This window comes from Vipera ursinii (genome assembly GCF_947247035.1).
Source record: "Vipera ursinii genome assembly, chromosome: 1".
In the NCBI taxonomy this organism is placed as follows: domain Eukaryota; kingdom Metazoa; phylum Chordata; class Lepidosauria; order Squamata; family Viperidae; genus Vipera; species Vipera ursinii.
This window is the reverse complement of record NC_139512.1, coordinates 270,283,106-270,301,845: the sequence shown is the minus strand read 5'-3', so window position 1 is coordinate 270,301,845 and position 18,740 is coordinate 270,283,106. Positions and strand designations below refer to the sequence as shown.

At 38.1% G+C, this 18,740-nt stretch overlaps 1 protein-coding gene across 2 annotated transcripts; it reads right to left on the bottom strand.

Moving 5' to 3' along the window:
- Positions 1–580: 580 nt before the first annotated feature.
- On the bottom strand, positions 581–12,947 carry STX11 (syntaxin 11). Of its 2 annotated transcripts, XM_083359389.1 has the most exons (3): positions 12,845–12,947; positions 3,651–4,999; positions 581–2,844 (listed from the first exon to the last, which is right to left on the bottom strand). In XM_083359389.1, exon 3 carries the CDS (start codon positions 2,835–2,837, stop codon positions 1,971–1,973), a length of 867 nt encoding a protein of 288 aa, XP_083215515.1. In that variant the 5' UTR covers positions 2,838–2,844; positions 3,651–4,999; positions 12,845–12,947; the 3' UTR covers positions 581–1,970. The 2 variants fall into 2 exon arrangements, with proteins under 2 accessions (XP_083215515.1, XP_083215516.1); XM_083359390.1 differs by lacking the exon at positions 3,651–4,999 and having other exon boundaries at positions 12,845–12,886.
- Positions 12,948–18,740: the final 5,793 nt, after the last annotated feature.

Below are 18,740 nucleotides of genomic sequence, written 5' to 3'. Positions count from 1 at the left end.
CCATCCTGGAAACAGCGAGGGAACGGCCCCCACTGCCTTGGCCCTGGCTGAGAGACCCTCCTTCTGCCAGAGATCCTCAGATCTGTCCCACTTCTGCCCAGGCCCCCATAGGCACCCTTGATGCAATGATGTAGAGCTGGCCACGCCCACCCAGTAGGCCATACACACTGTAGCCATGCCCACCCAGTAGGCCACGCCCACCCAGGCCACACCCACCCAGGCCCCCTGAGGGCAACCACAATGCTGATGCGGCCCTCAATGAAATTGAGTTTGACACCCCTGTTCTAGAGGATTCATAGAATATTGATAACCCAAAGATTTGGGTTATCATAACAGTAATGATCATAACAGTAATGATCATAACAGTAATGATCATAATGACAACAAAAAAAGTTTTGCTCTGAATCTGTTGTTCTCATACATAACAAAGAGGAAGACTCTTATTTGTAATGTTTTGTTCATCTATTTAACAAAAAAGCATAAATTTCAGGGCAGAACTCTTCGAAAAATTCATTGTTTAAAAATGGTGATTATTCACTTAGAAAAGAAGATGCAAATATATAAATGAAAAAACCATCAATTTTTGGAAAAATATTTAATTAGTGATTTAATTATCATAAACTTACAAAATACTGCAACCAAATTTACTTCACTTATTTACATTTGCCTGAAGAAACATTTTACACCAAAAGCCTGAATTTTACACCCAAGTCTCAGAGTTATGAACCTCCTATTATTCATTTTGAAGCTGGCCTTTCTACAAATTAAGGAGGTTCTTGGTTTCAGCTTTTTCTGTTATAACCATCCTCAAAAAACAGACAGATACACTAGCATGACTAAAATCTTAAGCATGGAAGATCTATTGCTTTGGATATTTTTTCTTGGCTTAATAGGTTAATGTAGGTTTTCTAATCTTCCCTAGAGAGCCAATATACAGATGAAAGCATCCCTTTTGCTCCTTCATACACAGTCTGCTAAAATTCAAACGAAGGCTAAATAATGAGTCAAATTCCATCTGCTATAGGGATCTGCTGAGGCCACAAAAGGGATGCTAACAGTTTGCAGGCAATCCTTAGGCTGCACATTATGCACGCTTGCACAAGATATAGCCAAACAAGTTCACAATATCTGATTTCTGATCCCTTCTACTTGTCATTCCTTTAAGACTTCCAGGCTGCTATTAGCTCCAGAGATAATAGCTCTGATGTAACTTTGACATATTGTATAAATGAAACCTTCTCATTTTCATATTTTGGGGTTGTTGGCCTATTACTTGGGTTCCATTATCAACAGTTTTTCCCCTGACAAACTATGGAGCAGAAAGCAAGAACTATCTTCACATAATAATCAGAATAAATATTTTTCTCATATTTTATAACAATGCATTTTAGAAATGTATACTATTTTATCAAAACTCTAAAATCAGCTATGACTACCAGATGTCTAAACTGCATTATCCATGTAATACAGTTTATATATATAATTTATAATTAGGGTTCATAATTTCTTCCATATTTATTTTCTCCAAGAAAAAAAACCTGGCAATTGCAATTGCTCCCTTAAAAATCCATAGGATGTATTTATTTGGGAATAATTTATTACCCACCTCATCAACATTTTCCAAGGTTTTACATAGGTTCTGGTATGCCTTTTATTTTGGTAACAATATGGGGGTCATTAATCTGGTTTCTTATTACATGAGTTGAAATATATGAATGGCCTGGAATCTGTGGCTCTTCGGATGTTTCCATACTCCATGTCTATCCACCAGCTTAGCTAATTATCAGATATGATGTAGTCCAACAACATCTACCGAGTCACAGGTTCCCAACTTCGGTATGTATCATACTGCTAGTATCCTTTGGTTCTCATACACCTATCTAATTAATAATAAATATGGTAACCATAAAGAGATGAGCACAAATTATATGCGTTCCCATGACACCGATCAAGTGGCTTCAAGAAGGCAGCTAGCCTTTAAGGCATGATAAACAGCAGCAAAGGATTGTTCGGCAAGGATGTTTTCTCCGGTATTCAAGTGCTTTCCTCACTTCCTCTTTAGCTTCCCCAACATATTCTTGGACGTTCTGCATGTTGAACTCAATGACATCAAAAGTGTCAGCCTGCTCTTCCACCAGCAGTGCCACCTGTAGGAAAAGTTCATGGACCTCTCTGATTCGCGATTCAAGCTTCATCAGCTCTTTGTGCCGGGTTTCTATCTCATTCAAGGCAGAGCGAGCTCCTTTGGTGTCAGACAGCAGATTCTCGGAGAATACATCCCATCGGCCTTGCTCAATTATGTCCTCTATCTGGTTCCCAGACACATCTTTGCCCATGATTTCCAGCTGCCGCTGAATCCTAATTTTGCAATTGTCTCGCTCTTTCATTTCAGTTTCATTGTAATTAAACATGGCTTCCTGAAAAGCGTGCATGAGGTCGACATAGTGGTCCTTGCACACGCGGGTTACAACTGCGTTTTCACCATATTTTGTTTCTGCATCTTCACTCAGATCTCTCAGAACCTGAAGTTTTCTGTGGATCTCTTCTCCACGGGCCTTAATATCCTTTGCTATGGTGTTTGTATCTCGCTTTATGCTGCTGAAGCGACGCATTGATGTCAGAAAGCGACTGTTTTGTTTGCGCAAGCGTTTCACATCTTCCTTCAGGCGGTGATTGCTTGTTCGGATCTCTTGAATGTTTTTGTAAAGATTTGCTATGGCATGATCAGTTTCAAAAAGAAGCGTTTCATGAGGTCTTTGAAAGTCATCCTCATAATCTCCAATACGTTGGCTGTACAGCCTAGATAATTCATAAAACTCCAAGAGTCTGTCTCTCATTTTTGTCCTAGGAAGAAAAAGCAAATAAGTCAGATAGCAGTGATAAAGACAGATTTCTTTTAATTACCATATATATGAAATGAAGTTTGATATATTTTTCCATATTAATCAGAAAGATACTATCTATCAAAGACATTAACTGTCTGATTAATTACTGAATTTCATGAATCCCTTTGTCCTACTGATAAATTAGAATATTTATAGATCCCTGTTGTAGAAGTAAGAAATATTTAAATCAATCTTTCCCATTCTAAGGCCCTCCAAGTATGAATTATACTACATATTTTTATTGAGTAACTATTCACTGGTATACGTAGAGGACATTAGGCTGAGAAGTAATGTAATTAATCACAGAAATGTATACTGCTCTTCAAATAGAAAACAAAACTGATGTGTATCAAAACCAAGAGGTTTCCTGTACATTAATTCTGTACAAAAGCAGAATTTCCCACATGACTGTAGTTTAAAGCAAAAACCTGGGGAAAATCTTATTGATATTGCTGTTATTTTAAGAAGATTCTCCAGGAGGTATTTTTGTTATTTGTGCACTTTCATCTCTAACTACTTCATAAGAGCTGGTTTCATAAACTTGTCAACTTATTGTTTTATGTCCAGTTTTGAAAAGTCAGCTAAATATTTCAGATCTCACTGCTTACTTATCCAAGGTCTTCCACTACATCATTTATTCATTTAACTTTTATTCATCTGAAGATTTCAGGATGATTACAGTTCTGAAAAATACGCTGGGCTGAGTGAATAGTGAATGGATCAGTTTAAAAGCTGGGCTGGGCTGGGCTTCAGGTTCGGTCTTACCTTAGCACTACATTCAGTCCACTACAGTAGACTGCTTCTTTTGGACACCAAGTGGCAGCTGGAAAATAAATACTTCCATCTGGTCAGAGTTTGAGTTTATAAGGATAATAGCTACAGCTCAAATCTCTTAGATATGAACCCATAACCCAGAATTCATTAAGAGGCCACTTCATTAACATAAAATATGCTAATGATTTACTGAAGAGATTCCCCAAACTTTTCAGCTCATTGACCCCTTCATGAAATTTCAAATTGTTCATTGACCCCCATACTACTTTAAGTAATAGTACTGTCAGTAGTAATGACTTTGAATAGTCACATCGACCATTGGAAGTCAATGTTGATCACTTTGGGAACCCCTTTACTGGGATAGTTATGCTGGTCAATCAAACAACATAAGAGCCATGGTGGTGCAGTGGTTAGATTGCAGTATTGCTGGCTGACTCTGTTCACTGCCAGCAGTTTGATCCCAACCGGCTCAAGGTTGACTCAGCCTTCCATCCTTCTAAGGTTGGTAAAATGAGGACCCAAAATGTTGGGGCAATATGCTGACTATGTAAATCGCTCAGCTTTTATTTAGTAACATTATATACTATTTTTTATTTACTTTTTTAAACGTTAAAGTGCTTGATAACTAGAAAGCAGATGCAGCACCATAAATTAATTGTGTCCACAGACTTATTAAACATTGTGGTAGTTAATAAATTCACAATTTTACAATAACACTTTATTAATTAGACTATTTCAAATTTACTTTATTTCAGTAAAATGACTATTTTAAAAATATTTATCCAGCATCTGGCTTCTCGGTAAACATCCTTTTTTTAGCCCACCAAATATCCACTGCTGATGTTTCATAAGAAAATGCATTTAAAATAAAACCTCGTAATAAAGAACAGCAGAGTTGTACTAGATTCATGTACATAGAGTACAAGAGGATCTAGGTATCCGCAAATAAAACACCAAGGTTACACCAAGTTGAGAGTGATTCTTCCATCTTTCCAGTCAAACTGCATTCCTTACTCTTACCACATTTTTCATGTTACCTCTACATCTGACATGTTACTCAAGAAACCTCTGTCCTTTCACTCAGTATTCACAGCACAACATGTTTCTTTTTCTTTTGAAACAAAAATCAAGACATGTGGACTACTTTGAAAATAATCATTGTTGCAGTAACAAGGAGGAAATTTGCCACTGCAAGACATTACTAATATACCTGCACTGGTGAGATTTCACCTCAACTATTAAATACAGTTCTGAAGACCACCATTTAAGAAGGATTCAGACAAACTGGAACTACTTCACAGAAGGGCAACCAGGATGATTCAGGAACTAGTAATTAAATCCTGTGAAAAGAGAATGAAAGCATTTGCAATGTTTAGTACTAAAGCTGAGGAGGATATGACAGTACTTTTTAAAAACCTGAAGGTATACTATACTGTATGAGGCCAAGCCTTCCAGATCATAGGTCGGAAAATCAAATTTAACTTATAGGAAGAAGATGCCAACAGATTATTTGCAAAGCCTCCCTAATGTAAGAGCAACTTAAAGGTGGACCCAGAGAAACACCTTTTGTTCTTCCATTGGATGTGTTCAAAAGGAGGTTAGATAACTATTTGCCTGGAATGCTATTTGGAATCCAGCACTAATTTCAAGATTCTCAACAAGAGTCAGTGGTCTAATGCAGTGATACTCAACCTTGGCAACTTTAAAATGTACCGTATATGGACTGATTCTCAGGATTCCATACATTTTAAAGTTGCTAAGGTTGAAAAATGCTGGTCTAAACAACTCCCCTTCTAGCTCTATGGGTCTATCATTGTGTAGACAGTTTCTCTTTGTGAAGACTGAAGTAAAGGATTTTCTAGTAAGATTCACCCTCAGCCTTTGAGTCCATCCCATTTCAAAATATGGGCCAGTATGTAAATTAAATTTCACTTATAGTTAAAATTAAATATATTTGCAATGCTTAGTTTCCTGTCAAGTGTTTAATCATATGCCTTTTTCCTCACTGTACAAATGGCAGTTTGATAAGGACTTTGAGAGGTCTGTGGGAGCTACATAGATAAATGTGGTTTAGAAGAAAAACAAAAGGAAAGCTTCTAACCATATTATATGAGAAGTACAATCCATAATACATCACACATCTGACTAAATCCTAAGTTCATAGGTAAACCACTGGCAACCTGACTCATCAGCTAAAGGAAATATTGCTAATCACATCTTCATGCAGGAACAACCCACAGCGCACATTTTAAATGTCTTGAGGATTATGTTGCACTAACATTAGAGCCACAAAATATTCGAAAATCTTTGGGCTCTGTGTGAATTGTTTCAATGAGATAGGCTTCAAATGCACATGATAAACTTATAGTTTGCATTGGCCGTCCAAAATTCAAAATCCAGCAACAATACAAAATTAGAATATTTACAATTCTTAGAATTTAGAAAATGTACAATTATATTTCTGTTTTTGAAAAGGGAATGCCTACCGTCTCGATCCCTAGAAAGTCTAATAATGTAAGGAAAGAAAAACATTTTTGTAGAAATACAGAAAAGGCACAGCTTATACGATAAATAAAAGGAAAATCAAGTAAGAAGAGAATTGATTAAAGCAGAAATGAGGGAGAAACCCTGATTTCTCTCCTTCTAATTGACCTTTCACTAATCTCATCCCATCCCTTTCCACTGGGTTTTAGCTTGTATTCTATAAGATTTGGCATTGATTTAAATTGGAATTCCCCAAAGTGGTCAAATATCAGCAACTCTGGAGTTGATAAATGGCTGGAAGTGTCAAGGGAAATCAGTAAATATATGGCAATTAATAGGAACAAACTGAATCTAGAAGAGCCTCGTGACTACTAAAAGACACCAGTCTCCATCCATATGTCAGTACCCTTATTGATGCTCATCAGATGCATCCCACCTATTTATGATATTAGCAGCTTCAGAAAAAAAAGTTATTTTAAATTTGATAACTTTCATATTTTAAATTATAAACTGCGTTTATGAAGTCATTATTGTTTTTCAAAGTATTATTAAAGTAGTATTTATTAAATTAAGGGACATGGTGGCTCAGTGGGTTAGGACGCTGAGCTTGTCGATCAGAAGGTCGGCAGTTTGGCGGGTCGAATCCCGAGTGCCGCGTAACAGAGTGAGCGCCTGTTACTCGTCCCAGCTTCTGCCAACCTAGCAGTTCGAAAGCACGTAAAAATGCAAGTAGAAAAATAGGGACCACTACGGTGGGAAGGTAACAGCGTTCTGTGCACCTTTGGCGTCTAGTCATGACCACAGAGACGTCTTCGGACAAGCGCTGGCTCTTCGGCTTTGAAATGGAGATGAGCACCGGCCCCTAAAGTTGGAAACGACTAGCACGCATGTGCGGGGGAACCTTTACCTTTACCTTTATTTATTAAATTATTTTCATATACATTTTTCATAATCATAACATCCCCTGTAATAAATGTTTGGGGGTTGATGAGTAATTCAGAAAGAGGTTCATGAGTTTGGAGACTCCTGATTTAAATGATTAATAATTTAGCATGATACACATTCTGCTTCAGAAATCTCTCCCATTGGAAATTGAATTTGCTCTATGTTTTATGACAGGAATTGCTGGTATCGTCTAGAGTTTCATTCTCAGTATGAAATTTTAAGATAATCGTACATGAATTTCCTCTGCAGCTGCTTTTCTGCTCACAGCTAGACAGTTCTGTTTTTCATCACTAAAGCCCCAAACTAACTGAACTGCTACTGTGTATGGCTTCGCCTAGTGATGCTGTAACAGCACAGCTCTTTGGGCGGGCTCTTATGGAACTCATTGTCACATCCTTCTAATTGTGGTACAAAGACATCACACTAACCGCTCTCAGAGAATGTATCCTTGTGATATTGTCTTTATCTTGTTTCCAGCCCACTGTAGCGGCAGCTTGCATTGGTCTCTAGCTGTAGTTTCTCAGAAGCATTTGTTCTCCTTGTCAGTCAAACAATGATACTTTCTTGACAATATGACCAATCATTTTGTGAGGGCTGGGATCACATACCAAATTGGTCACTTTAAGCTGCCCCCCCCCCATGGTTTAGTATTGTTCTACATGGCCTTTTTGTGTTGGAGTTCAGGAGAGATTGGATATCTGCTTCCAGAGAGCCATTGGCCTACATACACACCTGAACAGGACCTTCCAAAACACTTAGGAAGTCTTACTCAGGCTCCCGTTTTTAAAGAAATAGAATTATTGCTTACTTGATCTATTACTAGCTCTTAGATTTAGGAGGACAACAAGACTACTGTGGTCAGAGGGGATTCACAACAACTCAGCAAATGCTGACTTAGATTTCAATTAAATACCCTAAATGTAAGTGTTCCTTCAGGGTCACCTTAGAATTAGCCAATCATTTTTTAAGTCTCCAAGGGTTTCTTCAGACAGTCACTATTGATCTGCAGTTAATTGCATGGATCTGAGCTTTATTGGGAAAGGGTATTTATATATTTCTCCCGCTTCATTGTTTTTCATCCGAAAATCCCCATTTCCTTCTAATTTGAATCAGACATTTTATTTAATGAGGCAGTCAGCAGTCCTGGGGAGGGGGAAGCTGAGTGGGGTGGATGACTTTAACTGAGGTACTGATTAATATAAAAAACGTTTAACTCCTTCTTTCAAGCCTCATGTTAACAGTCTTCCTTCTAGGGACATTTAAAAATAAGTCATCATCTGGCAGAGAACGTAAAACCTAGGTTCTATTTTTTGTAAGCTGGGAAGATTACACTGCCATCATACATATGAGCATGACTAAGAAACAGTAAGACGCTAGCTTGCTTCAGTAAGAGAGAAATTCAGATAAATGGCTCTGTTGTCTAAGATAATTAACCCAGGAGCACACAACTTTTTTAAACCAAAAGATAGGATTGGAGGCTATATGCCAAAAGATAGCAAAACTAGGACACAGATTGCATCTGAAGTTAATTAAATGAAATGATTACTAGGCTTGTCAAATAATTTAGCTACCCAGGTGAAAGTGTGGAAAACACGTTAACTGTTTAACTGTATTTATATTTTGTATCTAGTGCCAAATATCACCACTTATCCCTTTCAATATTTTTTAAACTCATAGATTACCAGGATAATGCAAGTCATAAGTTACAATGTGTAATTTTCCATGTCAATCTCTTAATTGTCTCGTAACAGCTAAGAAGCAAAATATGCACTGACGTAATGTGACTAAGCACAGAGAGTATTATATATTCTGAAGTTAGAGTACCTGTATTATCTAGTCACTTGATCATCCTTGTAAGGCATGTACTATTAAGTGACACAAAGCCTCATGATTTTCATGCTCATAAGTGCTAGATGCATTACATAATAAAATTGATTACACGAATACTAACATGACATATCCAATTACTGAGCACAAATTCCCAGCATATCTCACATTCTTTATTTTTATTCTATACATTTTCTATGAGGTATATCTATGCATATTTATGCCCAGGCATATAAAATGCTGAAATGCAAATGTGACAATTTATAACAAGCAAGAAATGCGTGCAGAATTTAAAATAGCATTCCAAATAACAAAACAATTGATTGCTAGTTCTGACCTAGTGTTTTTTCCCATACATTCTGAGACCTTTCCTAGAAATCTTAAAACTAGGTAGGAATTGGGGGAAAAAAGTTCCAAAATCTTAAAGTATATTGCTTTTAATATGTTAACATTTTAAAAATTAAAATAAAATCCTAATAAATTAAACATATTAATTACTACACTAAAAATTAAAGAACTTTGTTATTGCTCAAGAAGAAAATATGTTGTATGGTCATTGCTTCTTAAATTATTATCAACAGCATCCTATTCTTCCATACTCAGAGATAAGAGTCACTGAGTTCATTGAAGCATAATCTCTAGCAAATTAGTAGTTATATAAAATTAAAATTAGTAGCTGTAATCTGAGGCCTATCATGTAAGAATAATTAGTAAACACTACACACACACACACACACAGAGGGTTCCAGAAAAACTATTTAAGTTGTATTCCTCTTCATATATTTGTTGAATTTTAGTAAGAGTAACACTTGCTATTTTTTAATCATATTTGCCTTAACTTGTGGCCCAGACAGGTAACTGTAACATCTCTCCATCTTTGACAAGGATGAACTTGAAGTGACTCCATCAAGTGGCAAACTGTGTAACTTTAATAGATGCTAGTTTACGGCAACTTCGGGATCATTCACTTCCTGCCCCAACTCTCCCTTCTGCAGATAGACTCCTCAAACAAATGTCTTGGACACACAGACTTTTAGAATTCTTCCATGTTACAATACTTAGACAATGCAGCATTCAACTAACATTTTGGTTCCCTCAACTTTCATTCCATATTTTACAACTGCTCCCTGATATACTAGAGCAAAGAGCTGAACCTTATTTTAAAAAGACATCCTCTTGAGTATGTGCAAGCCTATATCTCATTTTAATCCAAGATCAAGTATAGTACCAATACAACCACTGGAATTTACTTCTGCTGCCCTAATGCTAAAGACATTTTTTTGGGAACGAACATTGTTTTGTTGTAGAAAAGAATAGCACGTCCTTAAGATAAAAACAAAATTATTACCTGTAAATCTGTGTCTGCCTGACTAGCTGTCCCTTTGCTATAAAGTGGTTTTTAAAAAGAGTTAAAAATTATGCTGCCATGAAGAATTTCATCAGCCAGGTGAAAATGTCAGCATGTCTGGGCCAGTCCAGATACCATACTGGGACTGGATGGTTTTGTCTCTGAGCAATCAAGTGCTATACTGTAATTATGCAGGCCTGCGGGGCTCTGGGCCTAATGTTCTCCCCTAACAGCAGAAGTCACAGATTTAAGCATCTAGCCTGACTTATCTCATACAATAAACACTGCTATTGGCAAACTCATCTTTATGCTTGCTGACCTTCTTGCTGACCTTCTAAATTTACTTCCTTCTCTTTTTACATTTTCATTTTTTGAGCTGAGAGAACTCCTTTGGACCTCCTTATATTCCCTCACCTCCCGCCCTATACCACTTCCCAATTCCACATATACCCCTTGTTGGTGGACCATTATTTAAATTCAAGCTGGAGGTATCTAGGACTATAGTACCCTGGCCTGGCATCTTTGAGTGATACTTATGAGCTATTCTTCATCTTTTGGAAAACTTTGGGCCTTGGTGGTTTGAAAAATACTGTGCTAAAAAAAAGAAAGATGAAGTACATGCAGAAAATAGAGTCAGAGACCTGTAAGATTCAAATAAGAACTGTAATGAGTTTAGACTCTAAACTTTAGACTGAAAGCAAATCTATTTTAAAAGTGGAGTCCTTAAACTTCACAATAAACTGTGGAAGAAATCCATTTTAAAAAGACACACACAGGATTATACCATTAAAGATTTTAAACAATCATCTAAATCCAAGTGACTTTATTTACAAGATAAGCTAGTTTTCTCCAACCAAATACTCCCCAAATGGAATACATATGTCCAGAAAAAGCAAACCAGAAACTTGCTAACTGGAGATTATGGGAGAATAGGTGGGTACCCTTTAGCTATTTAGCTCATGACAATAAAGGAACAAAGTTAATTTTGAATCAGTTTTGGAAAAGGCACAAATATTCTCCTAAAATACAATTTTATGTCCAAAAGTTAATAATTTCATCACGTGTAAATGTGTGAATTAAGGAACACAACAATATAATTTTTGTTGTTGTTAGCTGTGAAGTCGTGTCTGACCCATCGCGACCCTATGGACAATGTTCCTCCAGGACTTCCTGTCCTCTACCATCTTCTGGAGTCCATTTAAGCTCACGCCTACTGCTTCAGTGACTCCATCCAGCCACCTCATTCTCTGTCGTCCCCTTCTTCTATTGCCCTCAATCTTTCAACAATATAATACTAATGTACAAAGTTTAAATACATATCCAGGTTAAAGCATTATAAGGAGTATAATGCAGATTATATTTCTTTATATGTTGTGTTATATATTTCCTTTAAAGTTACAAAAGATTTTTAAACTATAATAGGCATTCCTGTTAAGCATCAAAAAGTACAATGAGAAGCTTTGAAAGTAACCAGCTAAGAAAAATAAATTTAATCCTATTGAAAGCCTGAGTTTAAAATATTTATTGAAAAAATGTCCGGTGCAACTTATTTCATGGGTAATCTGTGAATATATCATCTCTTTCAGAATGAAGATTCTTCTACAAATAACATTTTAAAAATAGCCAAAAACTCAAAAGATTTTTTTTCTTATAATAAATTTCACAATAGAATTGCTGTGTTGTGCTAGTAAAACCCATCAGCTTTAAAAATCATGGACAGGACACACCTAATATAGAAGTAAAACCATCTACCAAAATTCTGTAGAATACAAGAAAGAGGCACTTTAGGTCCAAAGTAGGAAATCACTAGCATGATTAGTAGCCACAGATAATCTTATTTTTCCGTGAATTTTTATCAACCATTTAAAGCCCTCTAGATAGTAGCTATTAGCTGCATCCAGTAGCAGATACTACAGATGAACTCCTTTAAAACTTCCTCTTGCTTGTTTCCAGTTTTCTCCTGGCCAGCCTGGGTGATTTCTATTACTCAACTCCCAGCAAAAATACGTACATTATCTCTGCCCTCATTTCCATCTCAAACTCTTTGCTAAGCCCCAAAGCCTCACACACTGCGATTGTCATTTCTTCGGAAGAGAGGTTTTCCCGCTTCTTGACAGATTATGGTAGCCCTTTCTTCTCCAGCTATAGGTGTGATAACTCAACTGCACTCAGATCTTCTATTTCTCCACCATTCTCCCGAGAAAGCAAGAGTTCAGGCTGCTGATGCCTCCCTGTACTGAACTCCAAGGGAGAACAACCTTTGACTCAAACCATTGTCAAACTAGCCAGTAGTTAGTTAGGGCATAGATACAAAATAGCTTCCCAGCGAAATGGAATGATTGTCAATGGTTTGGGACTCTGCAATAAAGCAGGGGTCTTCAAACTTGGCCCTTTGATGACTCGTGGACTTCAACTCCCAGAATTCCTCAGCCAGCAAAGCTGGCTGAGGAATTCTGGGAGTTGAAGTCCACGAGTCATCAAAGGGCCAAGTTTGAAGACCCCTGCAATAAAGACTCCTTCAAGCAGAGGACATCTCCCACAGCTCCCATTTGGGAAAACAGCCCCTCAAGCAAATATTTACCGCCTGCGCCGGGAAGAGAGCAATCGAGTTCCCCGCCGGGTCGCTGTCCAGCCAAAAACTACGCTGCCTCGTGGGAAGAAGCACCTGTCAAGCTTTTCCATCTCGTGGGAGTTTCCCCCGCGGCGCGTCTTCTCCCCGCCCCCTGGCCCCGCCTGCGCGAAGCCCATTGGCTGCCTCAATTCCTTTTTTTTTTTTTTTTGAGTGCGTCAAGGATGAGCGATGCTCTGGTACGTCGGGGGTGATGAGTCCTCGTCTTGTGAAGGGCGATCGGGTGGGTGGGAACGGCCTGGAAAGACGGCGGCGGGGTCCGGATCGCCGCGGCGCAGGCAGATGCCGGGCTCCCCACGTTGAGGATCGGCAGACTTCTTGGCAGGTTCCCCTGAGGCGTCAACGCAGCAAAGACGTGACCTGGAATCCGGGTGTGTCAGCATCAAGGGCAACTACACTACTTGTCTTTCTCTCTCCACCCACCCACCCACCCACTCAGTTTAACTTTCCAAAAAATGGGCACAATTACTGCCGATCACCGGCAGACAATATAGGCCAGGGGTCTTCAAACTTGGCCCTTTGATGACTTGTGGACTTCAACTCCCAGAATTCCTCAGCCAGCTTTGCTGGCTGAGGAATTCTGGGAGTTGAAGTCCACAAGTCATCAAAGGGCCAAGTTTGAAGACCCCTGCTATAGGCTGTCCAAGTTATTTGGAAACAAAAGTCTGAACATTAAAAGGAAAGGTGGGAGAAAGGAGCATTGTGCAATTTTCTCAGAATGGGCATACAGGTAGTCCTCAATTTACAACCACAGCTGAGCTCAAAATTTCTATTCTTAAGTGAGACATTTATTAAGTGAGTTTTTGCCCCCTTTTATGACTTTTCTTGCCATAAGAGCCTTGGTGGAGCAGTGGGCTGATGCCTCCTTAAGTAACACCAGCTGCCTGCAATTAGTGCAGGTTCGCATCCCACCAGGCTCAAGGTTGACTCAGCCTTCCATCCTTCCGAGGTAGGTAAAATGAGGACCCAGATTGTTGGGGGCAATAAGCTGACTTTGTAATAATGCTGCTTGGGGGGCGCGAAAGCCCTAATAAGCAGGCTTATGGCTACTGCTAAGTTTGTAAGCCGCCCTGAGTCTTCGGAGAATAGTTGTTAAGTGAATCACTGCAGTTGAAAAGTTAGCAACCCGATTGTTAAATGACCCTGGCTTCCCCATTGACTTTTCCTTGTGAAAAGGTAGCAGAAAAGGATCATATGATATTAGGACACAGCAGCAGTCATAGATATGAACCAGTTACCGAGCATCTGAATTTCGATCACATAATCATGGAGATGCTGTGAAAAATGATCATAAATCACTTTTTCCAGTGGTGTTGTAATTTTGAATGGTCACTAAGTGAACTGTTGTAAGTCAAGGACTATCTGTACATGTATTCCAACCCTTTGTTCTTGAGGGAATAATAATTATTAATTTATTATTCACATTTATATGACCACCCATCACACATAAAAACGCGGTCCACTATCCAACCTTCTGAAAAAGTCATCATTACCATTATTGTTGAGAATCTAAAAAGGACTATTTACAAATCAGAACTGTATGTACTACTTTCTGTTTTAATGTCTCATTTCTCCCTGTTGTTAATAATTTAAGTGTTGTTAATAATAATAACTCCCTATAATTGTTAATAATTTAAGTGTACATCCCAAGATGAATATATGTGGTGGAATATGTTTTATTAATATATGGAAGTACTTATACCTGTTAATATATACATGCTTATTTTTCTTCCCTCTTTTTTGCCTCTTTTTTTGCATGTAAAGTAACATTTATATAAATAGTGTGAATTTGAATCAGGTCATCTAAATAGGTATAAGCACATTTTAAAAGGCATTTAAAAAGCAATATTTTTCTTATTAATGGGAAGGAACCACTAATATAAACAAAATATTTCAAAGTTCAGGGAACTGAAGATGAGAAACACTTCTTCTTATAAAATTTAATAGACAACATTAATGGTTTTTTTTAACTTGGCATGAGGTAACTTCCCAGATACGGTTAATAAAAGTCAAGATGGTAGGTGTTATGCACATGACACATGAAAACTAGACGGAACTGAATCTACATTTTGACCACACCCTGCTGCTATTCCTATAACTTCCTATAATTTCATAATACTACTTTTTAATCATCTTTTTTGCCAGTAACCATTTATAAACCATTTATATATAAAGAGAGTAATGTGCTTTCAGAGACATGTTTTCAGATTCTGCTAACCGCAAAATAATGTGCACTTATTTTTTATTTTTTTTATTTTAATTCCATTTATATCCCGCCCTTCTCCGAAGACTCAGGGCGGCTTACAAGCTTAGCAGTAGCCTTCATTCTATGTATATTCCTGCTTATTAGGGCTTTCACACACACACCCCCAAGCGGCATTATTACAAAGTCAGCTTAATTGCCCCCAACAATCTGGGTCCTCATTTTACCTACCTCGGAAGGATGGAAGGCTGAGTCAACCTTGAGCCTGGTGGGATGCGAACCTGCACTAATTGCAGGCAGCTGGTGTTACTTAAGGAGGCATTAGCCCACTGATCCACCAAGGCTCTATGTTTAGGTCCAGGAGTAATAAAGGTGAAAGAGTGTTGTATGTACCATCTATACAATTCTTCAGGCAAGCTTAATTAAAGTTATTTTCTCCTCAAACTCCATAAGAAACCATAATACTTTCCAAAAAGCACATGATGTCAGGGCCATAGGCAAGGTTAAATTTTGCTTTTCCTGTAATAAAGGTAAAGGTAAAGGTTCCCCTGCACATGTGTGCTAGTTGTTTCCAACTCTAGGAGCCGGTACTCATCTCCGTTTCAAAGCTGAAGAGCCAGCGCTTGTCCGTGGACAACTCCGTGGTCATGTGGCCGGCATGACTAGACGCCAAAGGCGCACGGAACGCTGTTACCTTCCCACTGTAGTGATCCCTATTTTTCTACTTGCATTTTTACATGGTTTCGAACTGCTAGGTTGGCAGAAGCTGGGATGAGTAACAGACGCTCACTCTGTTACGTGGCACTTGGGATTCAACCCGCCAAACTGCTGATCTTCTGATTGACAAGCTCAGCATCCTAACCCACTGAGCCACCACGATCAGAAGGTCGGCAGTTTGGCGGGTCAAATCCCAAGTGCCGCATAGCAGAGTGAGCGCCTGTTACTTGTCCCAGCTTCTGCCAACCTAGCAGTTTGAAAGCACGTAAAAATGCAAGTAGAAAAATAGGGTCCACTATGGTGGGAAGGTAACAACGTTCCGTGCGCCTTTGGCGTCTAGTCATGCCAGCCACATGATCACGGAGACGTTCTCGGACAAACGCTGGCTCTTCGGCTTTGAAACGGAGATGAGCACTGGCCCCTAGAGTTGGAAACGACTAGCACGCATGTGCAGGGGAACCTTTACCTTTACCTTTCCTGTAATACACATCCTTATTTCCTAACATACTTTATATTGAATAGTACCATAAGAAGTCATATAATGATCAAAAATTGATTGCCATATATTGTTTTTCTATCTTTGATAAGTGGAGTTACATTTTTCCAGTGAATAATTACTGTATGTGTTGACCTTTTAAAATATTCCCCTCTTAGCTATGCATGCTTATATGCAACTGGGTAGCCTAATTATTTGGTCTAGTTATTTCCCAATCAGCTTACATTTCTATGTCCATTTATTTAGAGATCCTCTATACTAGTAAAGTGTGAGATTTCCAAGTAGATATACCAAGACTTCTTGTACATGTGAGGGGATCAGAGTATCAATTTTAGAATAATTATAAATTTCTTTTATTCTGTTAAAGGGGTTAGCCAAGGGATCTTTCCAGATGTCATTTTCTTGTTCACATTTAAGAGTTTGTGGATTTTATTTTCACACAATAGTTAACATAAATATTGGCAGTTCTGGGAAATGCAGATTTTCTTTCTTTCAGTGGTGGCGAAATTATTCATTTCCTGTAAATGTTATAATGAGGGGTGTGTACTACTCCTTTCACTTTGGCCTTGAATGGACTTCCTTTTTTCTGTGATTTTGCAGACTTTGAAAAAGCAGCACAGTTTGTAGGTTGAAAACTCTGGTCATGTTGGGTTTCCCCACTGCAAACTTTTATTCTTATACTAAGTTTACATAATCCTTCTTTGAAATGCCCAGATGGCAGAAAAATTCTAACAGATACATTCCAGGCTTGCATCAGAGACCCAGGAAAACCCAGTTGTAATTTAGGAAAATTGGCTTCCCACTTGAAAAAAAAATACACAGAAAAGATAGTTAGGAATATTAAAATAGGTATTAATAGGCATTTTAGTAAGTATTAAAAAGTATTTAAAAGACATGCACTATGTTAAAACAGGAAGCATGCAGAAATTAAAGATAGGACTGCGAAAAAATAAATGTGACAAAGCAGTTCCTTCTGTGAAGGAAGGACATAAATACAAATGTGGCAAATGTCTAAGGTTGGGCAATGTGGGCTTTCACGGGTAAGAGTAATCATGGTTGCTGCTGTTTAAGGAATTAATATAGGATAACTGAGACTGCAAGCTCTGCCCTCAGAAAGTTTGATACTTAATTTGATCTTACAAAATTCATCATGCTAAGCCATGAATTCCATAATAACTGAGTCGCTGTGTTCAATGTTCTAATCATAAACCAGGTTTTCAGACAACAGTGGCTAGAGTGACATGACATGCTAAACAAGTGCAAGCTTGTAGTAGTTATAGATTTGGAATGGAGTGGCTTTCAGGTTGTTTCTTAGGAAAAACAAGTTTTAAGCCTTCAGGGGGGAAAAAAACAGACAGTGTGGAAGTGGAGACAGGATGATGGATGTCAGGCTTACCCAAAGCAGGCACAAACTAGACTACAATTCCACAGAGACTTGGATGCACATAACAAGAAACCATATCTTAATTCCCATTCTGAACAGCAGCTACCACAGAAAATTGGCTGTCTGTGTTAACCAGGCAGGAAATGGTACTGACCTGTGCCTCAAAGCCTGTGTGCTTCAGTGCTTCTCTTTTTGCTTCAGAGAAGACTTATAGAAATAAATAAACAAGCTTATAAATTACCGTAAATAAATAAAATTAAGAGAAGACTTATCCCAGTGGGGGAAGGCTAAGGAAAAGAGCACATATGTGTCATCTGTTGAAGACATTTACAGTGTTGCAGTCCCTATATTTTTTATCTGTTTGCAACAATTCCCTTCTGTTAGATCAGATTTTCTTGCCCCGATAATGGGTCCCTAAAAAGCAGAGGAAATGCACCTTTCCAGATAAGAAAATAAGACAAATTAATATGTGTTAATTGGAACCATTTATGAAGTGTGTTGTATGTCAGGAGCAAGGATCATGGATGTCACCTAAGATTCCTCTCTTCCTGCTAGCCCACGTGCGAGCAAATAACATGGAAAAGAATAATTGCCATTTTATCATTATTTACTTGGAAGATCTAGGAAGGACATTCAAGCACCAAGGGCTCAGACGGACTTCCCATTCATTCAGTTCTAGAAAAGAACTAGAAAGGGAAAGAAGAATTACACCAATGTGCAACTGGCAAGGCAGATGGTATAAATGAGAACCATGTGGCATCTGAGGCTATGGTTTGAGTTAAATGAGTGAAGGATTGCTGGTTGGGATGAAGTACATCTCAGAAGGATTGATAAAAATGTGTTTTATTGAAAGGAGCTGAATTTGATTACTTCATTTAATTCTTTGAGACGTAGGAGATCAAGTCTTGACATAAGGACCTCCGATTAAAGAGGTAAAGGAAAGGAAAATGGAGTGTTTATAATGCAGCTTATTAAGCTAAGTGAAAAATCAGTGGGGAAAATGACTTGTAAAGCATACAGTGTTTGTGGTCTGCTCAAAATATGGGGG